This window comes from Meriones unguiculatus, chromosome 21 (assembly GCF_030254825.1).
Source record: "Meriones unguiculatus strain TT.TT164.6M chromosome 21, Bangor_MerUng_6.1, whole genome shotgun sequence".
NCBI lineage: Eukaryota > Metazoa > Chordata > Mammalia > Rodentia > Muridae > Meriones > Meriones unguiculatus.
The window spans coordinates 31,672,646-31,687,869 of NC_083368.1; the positions used below are offsets into that span (position 1 = coordinate 31,672,646).

The following is a 15,224-nucleotide window of genomic DNA, read 5'->3' on the forward strand; positions in this document are numbered from 1 at the left end:
TCCAGGCCTTACTAACTTCCCCTTCTTTCCTATGATTCCCTGCACTCTGCCCAAAATTTGGTTATGAGTCTCATCATCTGCTTTGATGAGTCTACTCATCAAAGACTCATCTACTGCTAGGTAGAGTCTTTCAGAGACCCTCAGTGGTAGGCTCCTGTCCTGTTTCTTGTTTTCTCCTTCTTCCAATGTCCACCCCCTTTGTCTTTCTAAATGAGGATTGATCCTCTTACCCCAGGTCCTCCTTCTTGTTTAGCTTCTTTAGGTAAACAGATTTTAGTATGTGAACTGAAACTCTTGATTTTATTATTTGTTTCAGATACAGGCCACACATAAGCAAAGAGATCTGGCTAACAAGTCATGGGAATACTTCATGGCTAGAACATCAAATCCTAAAACATTAAAGGTAGGATTTTCAAAGCACTAGCGGTATACACAACAACCAGCTAATCATAAGGAATATTCATTTCCACATTTCTGGTAATGTTCTGTAGGATTCTACCACTGTTATACCCTTGCCTTCCTCTTAGACTGACAACCGAAAGCACGGTTTACAAATGGAAAATGCTGCTTTGCACTCCATTTGGCTTAATACTAGGAAGCCAGGGTAGTGTTCTGAGCAACTTTGACATAATAGGCAGGAGTAAGTCCAAGAGACTGTGCCTGCTCTCCATCTGACCCTTCTCACCGAAGGATTTTATTTCCATAAGCAGCAGAGTTAAGAACAGGAGAACAAAAATACTTCTGGTAAGACCGTCGACCATGCTTCACTGGCAATTAATGCTGTTTTCTTTCTAATGTAAAATTTTTCAGAAAGCAAAAAGGCTTCAAGAAAAGGCTATAGAATCCTCTAGATATATTGAATGTCCACAAAATGCAATATATCACCGAACAGTTATTAAAGGTCTTAACACAACGGTAAGATCATTTCTTCCACATCTCTTTCTTAACAGATATAAAATTTGGGCTGCCAAAATGTTATTTCTGTAGGAACTTTTGCCTCATATGTCTTGTTTTTTATTGTTCAGATTTCCCATCATTAAAGCATATTTATCTCTAAGATACTTTTCCCCTCCCGTATCCCCATTCCTAGTGCTAGCTTAGAGCAAACACCTTCCCACACCCCCACATCCCCACCCGCACACCCGGGTTCCCTAAGAAGGTGCTGCCAGCTCTGCTCAGGGCACTGATTGCATCTTGATTGTAGCATATGCATAATCCTCCTTTGCCCGGAAGTAGGCCAGTGCAAGTGACCATACCAGCACTCTTAGTGATCTCTCTTGGACCCAGTTTGTCCCCACCACAAAACTAATGAGCAGTAGAAGAATTCAAGCCCACTTTCCTGGCACGAAAGTCCTTATCTTTCTCTTATGTCACACTGTCACTTACGCTTAGTATCTTTTACAAAGCAAACCATTGCATACATGGATTATCAAAAGGTTTTATAAATAAACTTTTAGATAGTTGTCTTTTCCTTTTCCAGGTACCTTCGGGTCAGGTGGTGACAGTGGAAAGCACTCCTGCCCGATTACTGGGAGGACATCTGGCTGACACTGACATTGCTCTTAAAACACTGCCTATTCGAGGAGGAGCCTTGCAGAAGGTGAAAATGAAGACACTGAATGAGCCTAAAAAGGGCATCCCTATCTGATGTTCTCTGGAACCTTTTGAAATAAATCCTATGTGGAACTTTTTAGATGTAAAAGGTTGTAAAACAACTTATAAAACAACTTTTTGAATGTATATTTATATATAAATGTAAGGCAAAATTTAGAATAAATATTTTAGTAAAATATTATAAAAAAGTAAAGTCAGGATAAGATAGTTTATTTTTATTGAAAACACTGACATATGTATCAGAAAAGCTATCACCACTATCTTTGGAAAGACTATTGGTCCCCTCCCTGAAGTTGTAAAGTTTATCAGTTAGAACTTTTGGCTGTCCATCAGTTAATCCAAATAGTCTACCCTAAATGTTGTTTTCATGGCCTTTGTATCTCCCATCCTGAGTAATTTAGACTGGGGGCACTGTTGGATTGAAGGGCTGAAACTGAGTTAGTAGGAATCTCCTTGCAGCAGGACTACCTTGCATTTATCCAGTGGAAAAGTGTAGATGTGAGGTAACCTCTCTCACAGCAGCACAAACTTCTCTGCTTTTCGTTCTCTCTTCATATCCTGTACATGCTCCTCTTGAGTCCTAGTGGATATGCTGTCTAGGCTGCCCTTTCTGAGAGATGGACAGTCTGTTTTCTTCCATGAGTCAGCTGAGACAAATTTCAAGCTTTCAAAAAATATATACTAATCAAATAAAACATGTATTTTGGACTCAGAATTAGCTGTTTTGTGACTCCATATCCTTAAGGTTCAGGGACATTTACCCGTTCTGTGTTAAATTAAATGAACTCAGCATAAATCCAAACTCATTAAAAAATTATTTTTTAATTTATTTTTAATGTATAGTGTGTGTGTTTATGTGTGTTTCACATGCAAATGAGGGCAAGAGGACAATTTGTAAGAGTCTCTCCTTCCACCATGAGGGTCCTTCTGCGAGGACCTGGTGTCAAGAACTTTTACTCATTGAATTAACTCTCCAGCCCAAATGTTCTTACAGTGTAGCAGAATATGATTTAGGAGAATGAACAGACCACTTGTAATCAGTTTAGGATAGAAGGCTAGCCCCTAATTTTATTAATTAAAGCTGAAATGGTTATCACTGATGAGATACATTTTTTATAGTTAGTATGGGTGATTAACAACAACTGTTCAAACAAATTTTAGGCCAAACTGGCACAGTCTTGCTTTATGGCACTGACTATTAAACTGTAATCATTTGTACCCAGATGATGAAAATCATTAAACTGTTTCCTAAGGACGACTAGGACACCTCTTGAGCCTATTTAGAAAAGGGACTTTAGTCAAATCATCAGTGCTGCCTGATTTCCATGGCTTACAGCTCCTCTCTTAATAAGCAAAACATTTTCAACCTAAACACATAGTGGACCTACAGTCTCATTCTGTTTTCCACCAAGCTGATATATTATCAGGCAAAATTTGCTTACACAAACTAATACTTGTCAAGTAATATTTGAAAAACTAAGAGGTTTGTTCATTTTACACTGAAGGTTCTTAAACTGCCGTTCCTGTACCCTCCTTAAATTTGTGCATATATATAAAACCCTTACCAAAGCCCTAGATTACTTAAGGAGAATTTCAGAGTAGTCCAGACTTAGAGAACACACCCCTTTTAATTCAAGGTTTATTCTTAGATCAAGTTAAGACATCAGACAGGAGGGGGTTCCAAGATGGTGGCGACCAGCACACACTGGAGCTGAGGGACAGAGGATTCAAAACTTGGAACTGGTGAGTGGAGGGGCTCTGAAGCCAGAACATCAACACTGAGGCTTCCTGGGTGACAGGGGGAAAACTGTGAACTGAGACAGTTTAGATCCAGGTCGCCTGTGGATGTCTCCAGGGTCTGAGAGTGGTGAACATTTGACCTCCTACACTTTTTCTTGCCCCAAGCAAGATGGTGGTATGGGCCTCCCTTCCTGGCGGCCAAACAGAGAAGTCTGGTCTAGCCTATTTGGTGTTCTATAGGCCTCTTGAATGTTTACGAACATCTCTTTAAGTTGGGGAAATTTTTTTTCTATGATTTTCTTGAAAATATTTTCTGGACCTTGGAGCCTGGAATCTTCTTTTTTTTGTCCACTCCTATTATTCTTAGGTTGTGTCTTTTCATGATGTCTTTGACTTCTTGGATGTTTTGTGTCAGGACCTTTTCTGATTTTATGTCTTTTTTGAGAGAGGTATTGAGTTCTTCAATTGTGTCTTCAGCACCTGAGGGTCTCTTCTCCATATTTTGAATTCTGTTGGTGATGCTTACCTCTGTAGTTTCTGATCTCTTTTCTAGGTTATCCATCTCCAGCAGTTTCTCACTGCATGTTTTCTTTGATTCTAATTCTGTTTTCATGTCTTGCACCATTTCCTTCATCTGTTTGTATTTGGATTCCTGTCTGTCCATGATGGCCTCTATTTTTTGTTTATTTCCTCTCTATATGTGCCTCTACATATGCCTCTATTTGTTTGACTGTATCTGCCTGTATTTCTTTGAAAACTTTGTTCATTTCCTCTTTATGTACCTCTAATTACTGGATAAGCATAGATTTGAGATCATTTTCCTGTGTTTCTAATGAATTACAATATCTATTGATTTGGGGGGTTGCTGGCGAAGCCATGATGTCCATGATTTTTGTTAGATGTGTTCTTACTCTGGCCTCTAGCCATCTGCTTATCTGTAACCTTCGCTGTTTCGTCCTGGAGCCTGTACTACAGACTGGATCCATCTTTCTCTGGAGTCTGGAGGATTCTTCAGGAAGATGAGAGAGGTCCACCATTTTGAGAGTGGATATTGGTGTTTCAGTTGCAGGAAGGTTGCAGGCACATGTGCAAAAGCACGGGAGTGTGCGTGGAAGTGTGCCATGAAAGACACGGTGCTAGAGCATATAGATGCCCGGAAGGGTGGAGCTTAAGTGCAAGTGGGGGTGCTGGCAAGGTTCACAGGCACAGTGCACATGTGCAGGTACCCTAAATGCTTCAGTGGCCCACAGGCCTGTTGTACTGTCCTCTAGGCTTTCAGATCTGTCTGGGTTGCACCATCTTGGCTCCAGGAATTGTTTTCCTGGACTCCACTGGGAGACCCACAGAACAAGGGCTTCAATGTTGAGAACATTGTCCCAGGGATTCCTATGTTGCCCACAGTGGGAGTGTGGATGGGAGGGATCTGATGTCTGGTTACTAGCATACAGGAACACTGGATCTGGGGCTCTCTGCACACACTCACTTGAAGGCACACAGTCTCACCCGCAGGCCTAATAGGAAAGCACAGGTGATCTCCCCCCACCCCAATCCTGTTCTATACTCTTAGATTTGGGCCCACAGGGGCAAATGAAAGTATAGTCAAAACACTAAATCTACAGAACAAAGAAAAAATATTAAAAGCAGCAAGGGAAAAAGGCCAAGTAACATATGAAGGTAGACCTATCAGAATCACACCAGACTTCTCGGAAACTACGAAAGCCAGAAGGGCCTGGACAGATGTCATGGAGACTGTAAGAGACCACAGATGCCAACCGAGACTGCTATACTCAGCAAAGCTTTCAATCAACATAGATGGAGAAAACAAAATATCCCATGACAAAACTAAACTTAATATTTACACAGCAACCCAGCCCTACAAAAGATCTTAGAAAACTCCAATCTAACAAAATCAACTATACCCAAGAAAACACAGGATATAGAAAACTTGACAACAAAAAAAATTAAAACAAGCAAATAATCACAGTATCACCACCAACTCCACAATAAAAGGAACTAACATTCATTGGTCACTATTATCTATCAAACATCAATGGACTCAACTTTCCAATAAAAAGACACAGACTAACAGAAGGGATATGGAAACAGGATCCAACATTCTGATCCAAGAAACATACCTCTGCAACAAAGATAAACACTGCCTCAGAGTAAAGGGCTGGAAAAGACCCTTCAAAGCAAACAGACCCAGAAAGCAAATTAGAGTAGCCATCCTAATATCTAATAAAATAGACTTTCAACCAAAATTGATCAAAAAAAGATGGAGGGCACATCATTATCATCAAAGGAAAAATCCACCAGGAGGACATCACAATCCTGAACACTTTTGCCCCAAATACAGAAGCACCTACATTTATAAATGAAACTATTAAAGCTTAAATCACACATAGATCCCAACACCTTTACAGTGGGATACTTCAACATTCCACTCTCACCAAAAGACAGATCATCTAGTCTGAAATTAAATAGGGAAATAATGACACATACAGATGTTCTGAATCAAATAGACCTTAGATGTCTATAGAACTTTTCACCCAAACTCAAAAGAGTATACCTTCTTCTCAGCACCTCATGGAACCTTCCTCAAAATTGACCATATAGTCAGGCACAAAGCAAGCCTCAACAGTTACAATAAGGTCAAAATAATCTCTTGTGTCCTATCAAACCACCATGGCCTAAAACTACACCTCAGCAACAACAGAAATGACAAAAAACGCCTACATAAATATGGGAACTAAACAACTTTCTACTCAGTAACAGCTGGATAAGAAATAAAAAGAGAAATTAGAGACTTCCTAAAATTCAATGAAAATGAAGGCACAACTTCCCCAAACTTATGGGACATAATGAAAGCAGTGCTAAGAGAAAAGTTAATAGCACTAAGTGACTTCAGAAAGAAGTTTTAGACATCTCACACAAGCAACTTAATGGCACACCTAAAATCCCTAGGGAGAAAAAAAAAAAAAGCAGACACACCCAAGAGTAGTAGACGGCTGGAAATAATAATAATAATCAAGCTCAGAGCTGAAATCAATAAATTAGAAACAAAGAAAACTATTCAAAGAATCAATGAAACCAAGAGATAGTTCTTTGAGAAAATCAACAAAATCAACCAAACTAACTAAAAGGCAAAGAGAAACTATCCAAATAAGCAAAATCAAAAATGAAAAGGGGGACATAATGACAGACACTGAGGAAATCCAAATGATCATTAGGTCTTACTTCAAAAGCCGATATACCACAAAATTTGAAAATCTAAATAAAGTGGACAATTTTCTTGATAGATTCCATTTACGAACATTAAATCAAGATCAGGTAAATAGATTAAATAGTCCTATATCCCCCAAGGAAATAGAAGCACTCATCAAAATTCTCCTTTCAAAAAAAAAAAAAAAAAAAAGCCCAGGGTCAGATGGTTTCCACACAGAATTCTCCCAAACCTTCAAAGAAGAGCTTTAAACTAATCTACAAAATAAAAACAGAAGGAACATTACCAAACTCATTCTGGGAGGCCACAGTCACCTTGATACCTAGACCACACAAAAACCCAACAAAGAGAACTTCAGGCCTATCTCTCATATGAACATTGATGCAAAAATACTCAATAAAATACTTGCAAGCCGAATCCAAGAACACATCAAAGATATCATCCACTATGACCAAGCAGGCTTCATCCCAGGTATGCAGGGTGGTTCAATATATGGAAATCCATCAATGTAATTCACTATATAAATAAACTGAAGGAGAAAAAATACACATGATCAACATCTTAAATGTTGAAAAAGCATTTGACAAACTCCAACATCCATTCATGTTTAAAGTCTTGGAGAGATCAGGGATATAAGGCACATACCTAAATATAGTAAAGACAGTAAACAGCAAGCCTATAGCCAACATCAAACTCAATGGAGAGAAACTTAAATTGATCCCACTGAAACCAGGGACAAGGCAAGGCTGCCCACTCTCTCCATATCTCTTCAACATAGTTCTTGAAGTCCTCGCTAGAGCAATAAATTAAAGGAGATCAAGGGGATACAAATCAGAAAGGAAAAGTCAAAGTATCACTATTTGCAGATGATATGATAGCATACATGAGTGACCCCAAAAATTCAACCTGAGAACTCCTTCAGCTGATAAACACTTTCAGCAAAGCAGCTGGACAGACAATTAACTTAAAAAAAAAAAATCAGTAGCCTTTCTGTATACAAAAGACAAAAGGGCTGAGAAAGAAATCAGAGAAACAACACCCTTCACAATATTCACTAATAACATAAAGAACCTTGGTGTGACTCTAACCAAGCAAGTGAAAGACCTGTTTGAAAAAAAAATCTCAAGTCTCTGAAGAAAGAAATTGAAGAAGATATCAGACGATGGAAAGATCTCCTGTGCTCATGGATCGGTAGGATTAACATAGTGAAAATGGCCATCGTGCCAAAAGCAATCTACAGATTCAATGCAATTCCCATCAAAATATCAACACAATTCTTTATAAAAGTTGAAAGAACAATTCTCAGTTTCACATGGAAAAACAAAAAAACCCAGAATTGCTAAAACAATCCTGTACAATAACATTGTCTGGAGGTATCTCTATCCCTGATCTCAAGCTGTACTATCTAACAACAGTAATAAAAACTGCATGGCACTGGCATAGAAACAGAATGACGGATCAAAAGAATCGAAGACCGAGAAATAAACCCACACAGCTACAGATACTTGATTTTTGACAAAGAAGCAAAAACCATGCAATGAAAAAAAAAGACACAATCTTCAAAAAATGGTGCTGGTCTAACTGGATGTCTACATGTAGAAAAATGCAAATAGATCCATACTTATCACCCTGCACAAAACTAAAGTCTGAGTGGCTTAAGGACCTCAACATAAAACCAGACACACTAAATCGGTTAGAAGAAAAAGTGGGGAAGATCCTAGAACAGGAGACAACTTCCTGAACAGAGCACCAACAGCACAGGCTCTAAGAGCAACAATCAATAAATGGGACCTCATAAAACTAAAAGCTTCTGTAAAGCAAAGGACACTGTCAGCAGCCCAAAATGAGAGCCTACATACTGGAAAAGGATCTTCACCAACTGTATGTTGGTGAATATCCAGAATATATAAAGAACTCAAGAAGTTAAACAGCAACAAATCATTAACCAATTAAAAAATGAGTTACAGAGCTAAACAGAGAATTCTTAATAGAGGAATACAGAATGGTAGAGAAACACTTAAAGAAATGCTCAACATCCTTAGTCATCAGAGAAATGCAAATCAAAATGACCCTGATATTTCACCTTACACCCATCAGAATGGCTAAGATCAAAAACTCAAGTGACAACACATGCTAGAGAGGATGTGGAGAAAGGGGAACCCTCCTCCATTGCTGGTGGGAATGTAAACTTGTACAGTCACTTTGGAAATCAATCTGGTTCTTTCTCAGACATTTAAAAATAGTGCTATCTCAAGATCCAGCTATACCACTCCTAGGCATATATCCAAAAGATGCTCAAGTATACAACAAGGACATTTGCTCTACCATGTTTGTAACAGCTTTATTTTAATAGCCAGAACCTGAAACAACCCAGATGTCCTTAAACTGAGAAATGGATACAGAAATTGTGATACATTTACACAATGGAATTACACTACTCAGCAATTAAAAACAAGGAAATCATGAAATTTGCAGGCAAACGGTGGGAACTAGAAAAGATCATCCTGAGAGAGATATCCTAGAAACAGAAAGACACACATGGTAAATTCTCTCTTATAAGTGATATTAGACATATAATGTAGGATAAACATACTAAAATCTGTACACCTAAAGAAGCTAAGCAAGAAGAAGGACCCAGGGTAAGGCTCGGTCCTCACTTAGAAAGGCAAATGGGACGACATCAGAAAAGGGAGAAAACAGGGAACAGGACAGTACTCTACCACAGGGGGCCTCTGAAAGACTTTATCCAGCAGGGTATCAAAGCAGATGCTGAGACTCATAACCAAACTTTGGGCAGAGTGCAGGGAATCTTATGAAAGAAGGGGAAGTTAGAAAGACCTGGAGAGGACAGGAGCTTCACAAGGAGAGCAACAGAACCAAAAATTCTGGACCTAGGGGTCTTTTCTAAGACTGATACTCCAAGCAAGGATCATGCATGGAGATAACCTAGAACCCCTGCAGAGATGTAGCCCATGGCAGCTCAGTCTTCAAGTGGGTACCCAAGTAAGGGGAACAGGAGCTGTCTCTGACATGAGCTCAGTGGCAGGCTCTTTAATCACCTCCCCCTGATGGGAGAGGGCAGCCTTACCAGGCCCTAGAGGAAGACAATGCAGCCAGTCCTGATGAGACCTGATAGTCTAGGGTCAGATGGAAGGGGGAGGATGTCCTCCCCTATCAGTGGACAGTGGGAGGGGTATGGAAAGAGAAAAAGGAGGTGGAGTGGGTATTGGGAGGGGAGGAGGGAGGCAGCTACTGCTGGGATACAAAGTAAATAAATTGTAATTAATAAAAAATAAATAAAAATGAAAAAAGAAAACAATGACATCAGACAGTTGTGTATTTATTCAATATTATTTTATTCTGTTTGGGGGGGACAGTTGAGACAGGATTTCTTTGTGTAGTCCTGGCTGTCCTGCAACTATTTTTGTAGACTGGGCTGGCCTCAAACTCACAGAGATCTGCTTGCCTCTACCTCTTGAGTGCTGGAATGAAAGGCATGTGCCACCACCACCTAGCTCTTTTTGCTGCTTTTAACTTTGCTTAGATTTAATTTTATACAGAGAAGAATGTGTCATCATTATCAAAACACTTGAAAACATTATTTACATCATGATAGCCATTAGGGAAATACAAGGCAGATTTCTGCTGGCTCTTTGTCCTGGCAAAGTGGAGGAATTTCCTTAACATTTGGTTTGTTTTTTTCTTGTAAAAAAAAAAAAAAAAAAAAAAAAAACAATATCTTCACACTGTTTTGAGTCCCTTTTCACTTTGGATATTAGATATCTCACTAATTTTCAGGTTTCCGTCAAGGGTATAGGCTGGGGATAGGCAGAGGCCAATGGTGGGTACCTTCCTCTACTACTCAAATTTTATTTTGTGAGACAGGTTTCTTACTTACCAATTCTATTAGCCTGGCTGTCCAGGAAGTCCCAGGGAGCCTCCTGTCTCCCCTTTCCCAGGTCTGATCTTCCAGACATATGCTCTCCTGCCTGAGTATCTGGTCTTAGAACCTCAGGTTTGTGCCACAAACACTTTAACAACCGAGCTTCCCCCAAGTCCCCAAAGTGCTGCTTGATGGCATACAATCAACGTCATTAATATAAACCATAATTATGTATTAGTAGTTTCTTGTAATCATTTCCCACCATTCCAAATCATCTTAGGCGTTGTGTCATTCTTTTGGGGTTTTCATTTTTGTTTGGTTTGGTTTTTTTGTTTGTTTGTTTGGTTGGTTGGTTGATTAGGTTTGTCATTCTTTTGTGTCAGTCTTTTGTTCTTTAAAGCTTCATACCATTTGTGGAATACGGTGTGAGTTGTAAATAATAAAAAAATAACTAAGTATAAAATGTGACTGATTTAATACCTACATGAAAATTCTATTGTGCTACGTATTGGTAAATTGTACATTTTTCATTTCTGTTTGTTGATCCTTTAATGTTGAGACAACAAGAATTGGAACATAGGGGTTGGAGAGATGGGTCAGAGGTTAAGAGCACTGGCTGCTCTCATAGAGGACTTGAGTTCAATTGTTGGCACCCACATTGTGACTCACAACCATCTGTAACCCCTGTGCCATAGGATCTAACATGCTCTTCTAGCCTCTGCAGGCAGTGCATTCTCACAGTGTACACAAACACACACACACACAAACACATCCATACACAAGAAAAGTTAAAGGTTTTAGTCCTTAATACATAGAAAAATATTTAATATATAACATGGATTAGTGTTGAAATGTACATTTCGGAAGGCAAACAGAACATTACATCAAGATTAAATATCATTTTTAGATGCTGGCATTAGTTGGGGCACAGTTTTAAAGTCAAATTAGGGTACCAGATACTTTATAAAATTAATAACAACTTCACTAAACTGACTAGTAAAAAAGAAAAAACAACATACTTTAAGTAGTATTTTAAAACAAAGATAACCTGACAAAATGCTTTCTAAATAACAAAATAATAACAAATTACCTAAATATTTGCAAATAATCCAATCACTATAGTAAGGCAAATATTTTATCTAAGAAATAAAACCACAAGATTAAAAAACTGGAAATCATAATTTTAAGTACAGCAGGTAACATTTGACTTGACAAATACTGACAGGGATATGTGCTCAGCTGGCATCTTGCTTGAGGTATTTTTTTTTTGTGGCTTTCTTCTTAAATGTAAAACTCATATTTTATAATCTATCTCTGTCATGTTGGAAGATATTAATATTTATTAATATAAGATTCCATTCTTTCTATCCCAGTTGAAAATGTGTTGTTGAAAAGGCTACCACATGCCTGACGTGAAGTCTTACAATATGAATATATACAGAGCTTTCTGGCTTTCTTATGAAATTACTCATGGGGTAACAATATGATGATGTTAATGACCTAGCCATGCGTGTTCCAAGGTCACCTATAATCAAGCACTTTCATGATTCCTAAGTAATGTAAAAATAATATAGATGTGTGTGTTATAAAAAAAAAACTAAACAGAAAACTTGCTAGGTTATTTGATACACCTGAAATAATAGGACTGAAGAGCGAGTTTTTAAATCAAAACCACCTTGTTACTTGCGTAGGTATACCTTCAGATCACCACCTTCTGCCATTTTCTGCGGGAAATGATACTTGGAAGGGAGCACCTGTCTTCTGCCCATCCCATGAGACCTCGACAGCAAGCAGTCTATGTACATGTCCCAGAAGTCTTGGGCTATGTTTAAGAAGACGTTGTAATGGCCAGGGCGCTGAGATTTTTGCAAGAACAGCATGAAATTCCAGAAAGCATCCGCGCTGTGCTCTATCTTGAGTTCCTTCAGGTCTATCAGTGCCAGAGAGCAGGTGTCCCAGCACTGGAGATCTATGTCTTCTGTGATGCTGGGACTGACGCTGCCAAGCACCCCCTTTTGAAATTCGAAGTCAGCGTTGGTGAGATGGAACAGCATGATGCAGCCCAAGAGAAGATAGAACCATCTTCTTGCAGCAGAATCCATCCTATATATAGGAAAAAAGAGAGAGAGGTAGTTTTTTTTTTAACAAAGAAATTATTCTTTTGATCCATTTAAACTCAGAAAATCGGTTTATGGTATAGTTGAGTATGTATTTGTTGCTGTTACTCTGAGCTGCCGACTCTCAGACCAACCCTTGAAAGGGATGTTATGTTTCTGGCTTGTCAACCAGCTGAAATCTAGTGTATGTTTGTGAAGATGTGATATTCATTTCACCACAGGACTTAAAGGCGTGTATTATATCCTTTTTCTCCCTGTACACTTTAGAACACTTCTCAGTGGTGTGGTCTCCTGCCTCCCTGTCTAAGAGGATTAAAGTGCAAGTCATTCTACACGTAGCTACAATAGGGTTTGTCAGTTTTTAACTGATTATTAAAAATCAGTTTGCCTGATGGCACCTGCTATCTCAACGATTCATTTTTTCCAGATATATATATATATATATATATATATATATATATATATATATACATATATATATATCTGGGAAAAAAAATATATATATATATGTTGTTATTCTTAAGCACTCATGTCTGGTGGATCCTGCATTTTCTTGGGTTGTTTGGGATCAGTTTAGCAATGAAGATATGTCCATAAAAGAGTGGGAAAACAAGGTGGGTACAAACTAGTTTAAGATGGTACAGAGTCAATTCCGGTCAGCACAGACCGTCATGTTCTAGTGGCTTTTCTGCAAAGTTTCCCTGACAGTGGGCTCCTCAGCAAATCGACCTAACACACGGCTAAAGATCAAGGACTAAATTGCCAATAGATTGCCACAAAGCTGTTCATCTAGACTGGCACTCTTAAGTGCTCCTATACACACCACTGCAGCCAGCTCAGAGAGACGGGGTGAAGAATTTGGAACCCAGAACCCAAGACTTTCTCATCTCCTTTCTGTACACTGCCTTTCTCCTCCTCTCATTAAAAGAAGCTAAGTTCTTTTTAAGGAAGAAAGAAATAGAGTATTCACGTCGTTTTACGCGGTCGGGAATTGTGCAGAGTGCGCTGACAGCAGCCAGCAGGGGGAGGTCTTCTAAAAGGGTGAGGGGCGTCGGGGGGGGGGGGGTCGCTCCAAGACTTTCTTCCCCCTCGGTTGGTTAGCTTCTGGACCAACGCCCCTCGCATCCACAGCTGCATGGCTGGGACGCATAAGGAGGAATCCTTCCCGGGAACCGGGGAACCGAGTACCTTCGGTGGATGTCCAAGGCACGCGCGCGTCCCGGTACGGTACCTGAATGCGCCTCCGACTGGGAGACCGAGGTATCCGTGCAGCCTCCTCGCTGGGGGCCGGGAGGTGTCCCTGCAGGCTCAGGACGTCCCAGCCCTGGAAGAAGGAAGGAGGTAGCAGGGGTTGGGAGCGGGGACCGTCTGCGCTGTGCTAGCGGCTCTGTTGCGGGCGCAGCTCTGGAGACAGCCCGGCTGGACCGCCGCTCCTTTTCTAGGGACGGAGCGAGCCTACGGAGAGATGGCCACGCCCCCTGGGGTCCCCGGACCACGCCGCTCTTCCTGCCGCTGCCAACTCAGGCTTGCCTTCATCCTGATCACATCTGTCTTCCTGGCTACCTCATCCTGTTCTCTGAGATCGGTGCTGACAGTGGACAGTCACCAACCCCCAGCTACCTTCTCCCTCAGCGAGACACGCCTGCGTGCACAGGAAAATTCTCTCAGGGCTAGAGACCTGTTAAAAGCTCTAAGCCTTCCCGATAGGTTCTGAACTCCAGCTAATCACCGTTTAAATTATAACACTAAGAAACTCAAGCCTGACCTCCCCTCGGTGTCAATGCACAGTTTAACTTTGTTTTGTTCTCCCAGGCCCTGTGAGGATTGGATGGTCCCTACCTGACGGCTGGAAGAACAGTAAGGCAGTCGGCTTTATCCAGCCTGCCATTTCAGACACAAATCAAACTCGTTCAAAACCAAACTCACAGACTCACCCAGACATGTTTACCAAACACCTGGACAACCCGTGGCCAAGTTCACACACGTAGCCAACTTCTGAGGCTTCAGCACTTTTACATAGGACTAGGAATGCTGTTAAGTTGGTATAATTAGGCCATAATTGGCAGGTAACGTAAGTCATAGCAAGCACGTAATCTTTCTTTTTTATATATCCTGTAATACATTTTGATCAAATTCATCGCCACTTCTCTCCTGCAATTTCTCCTTTAACCCCTCCCCCCATTACTATTCCTCCTCCAACTCCAACAGTGTCACACTGTTTCTTCAAATCCACTGAATTGCATTTGTTGTACGTGGGTGTCAGGCAATCTGCTGGAGCATGGGTAAGGGGCTGCGCTCATGAAGAAAACTGACTCTTGGTCCTCTAGAAACCAGACTGGGATTCTGGCTGGCTTGATCCCACACAGGTCTTGCGCACTCCCTTCCACCTGCTGTGAGATTCTGTGTGCGATGAGACTCATCGTCAGGCCTGGCAAACACTGTTTCACGGCAGGTGCCTCTGGCTTTTACAATCTTTCTTCCCACCTTCCCATGAGGATCCCAGGCTTTGTGTGTAACCATCCCATTTAGGGTTGAGCACTGTACATTTTCTCTTCTCTGCAGATTGAGTGGCTGTATGTCTCCGTATTAATCACCCTCTCCTGTAAAAAGAAGCTTCTCTGATGAGGGTTAATGAAATGAACTAATC

At 40.4% G+C, this 15,224-nt stretch overlaps 2 protein-coding genes across 4 annotated transcripts in view; one reads left to right on the forward strand and one right to left on the reverse strand.

The window, feature by feature from the left end:
- Cfap69 (cilia and flagella associated protein 69) overlaps window positions 1-2,329 on the forward strand; it is a 60,677-nt gene extending 58,348 nt beyond the window's left edge. For all 3 annotated transcript variants that reach the window (XM_021660212.2, XM_060374021.1, XM_060374020.1), the window contains 3 exons: window positions 317-403; window positions 811-915; window positions 1,481-2,329. In XM_021660212.2, the coding sequence (XP_021515887.1) occupies window positions 317-403; window positions 811-915; window positions 1,481-1,648 (360 nt within the window). In that variant the 3' untranslated portion in view covers window positions 1,649-2,329. The remainder of the gene's footprint in view (window positions 1-316; window positions 404-810; window positions 916-1,480) is intronic.
- An 8,972-nt stretch (window positions 2,330-11,301) lies between these two features.
- On the reverse strand, window positions 11,302-14,272 carry Fam237b (family with sequence similarity 237 member B). Its single transcript, XM_060373929.1, has 2 exons — window positions 13,809-14,272; window positions 11,302-12,563 (listed from the first exon to the last, which is right to left on the reverse strand). Exon 2 carries the CDS (start codon window positions 12,560-12,562, stop codon window positions 12,140-12,142), a length of 423 nt encoding a protein of 140 aa, XP_060229912.1. The 5' UTR covers window position 12,563; window positions 13,809-14,272; the 3' UTR covers window positions 11,302-12,139.
- Between the last annotated feature and the right edge of the window lie 952 nt (window positions 14,273-15,224).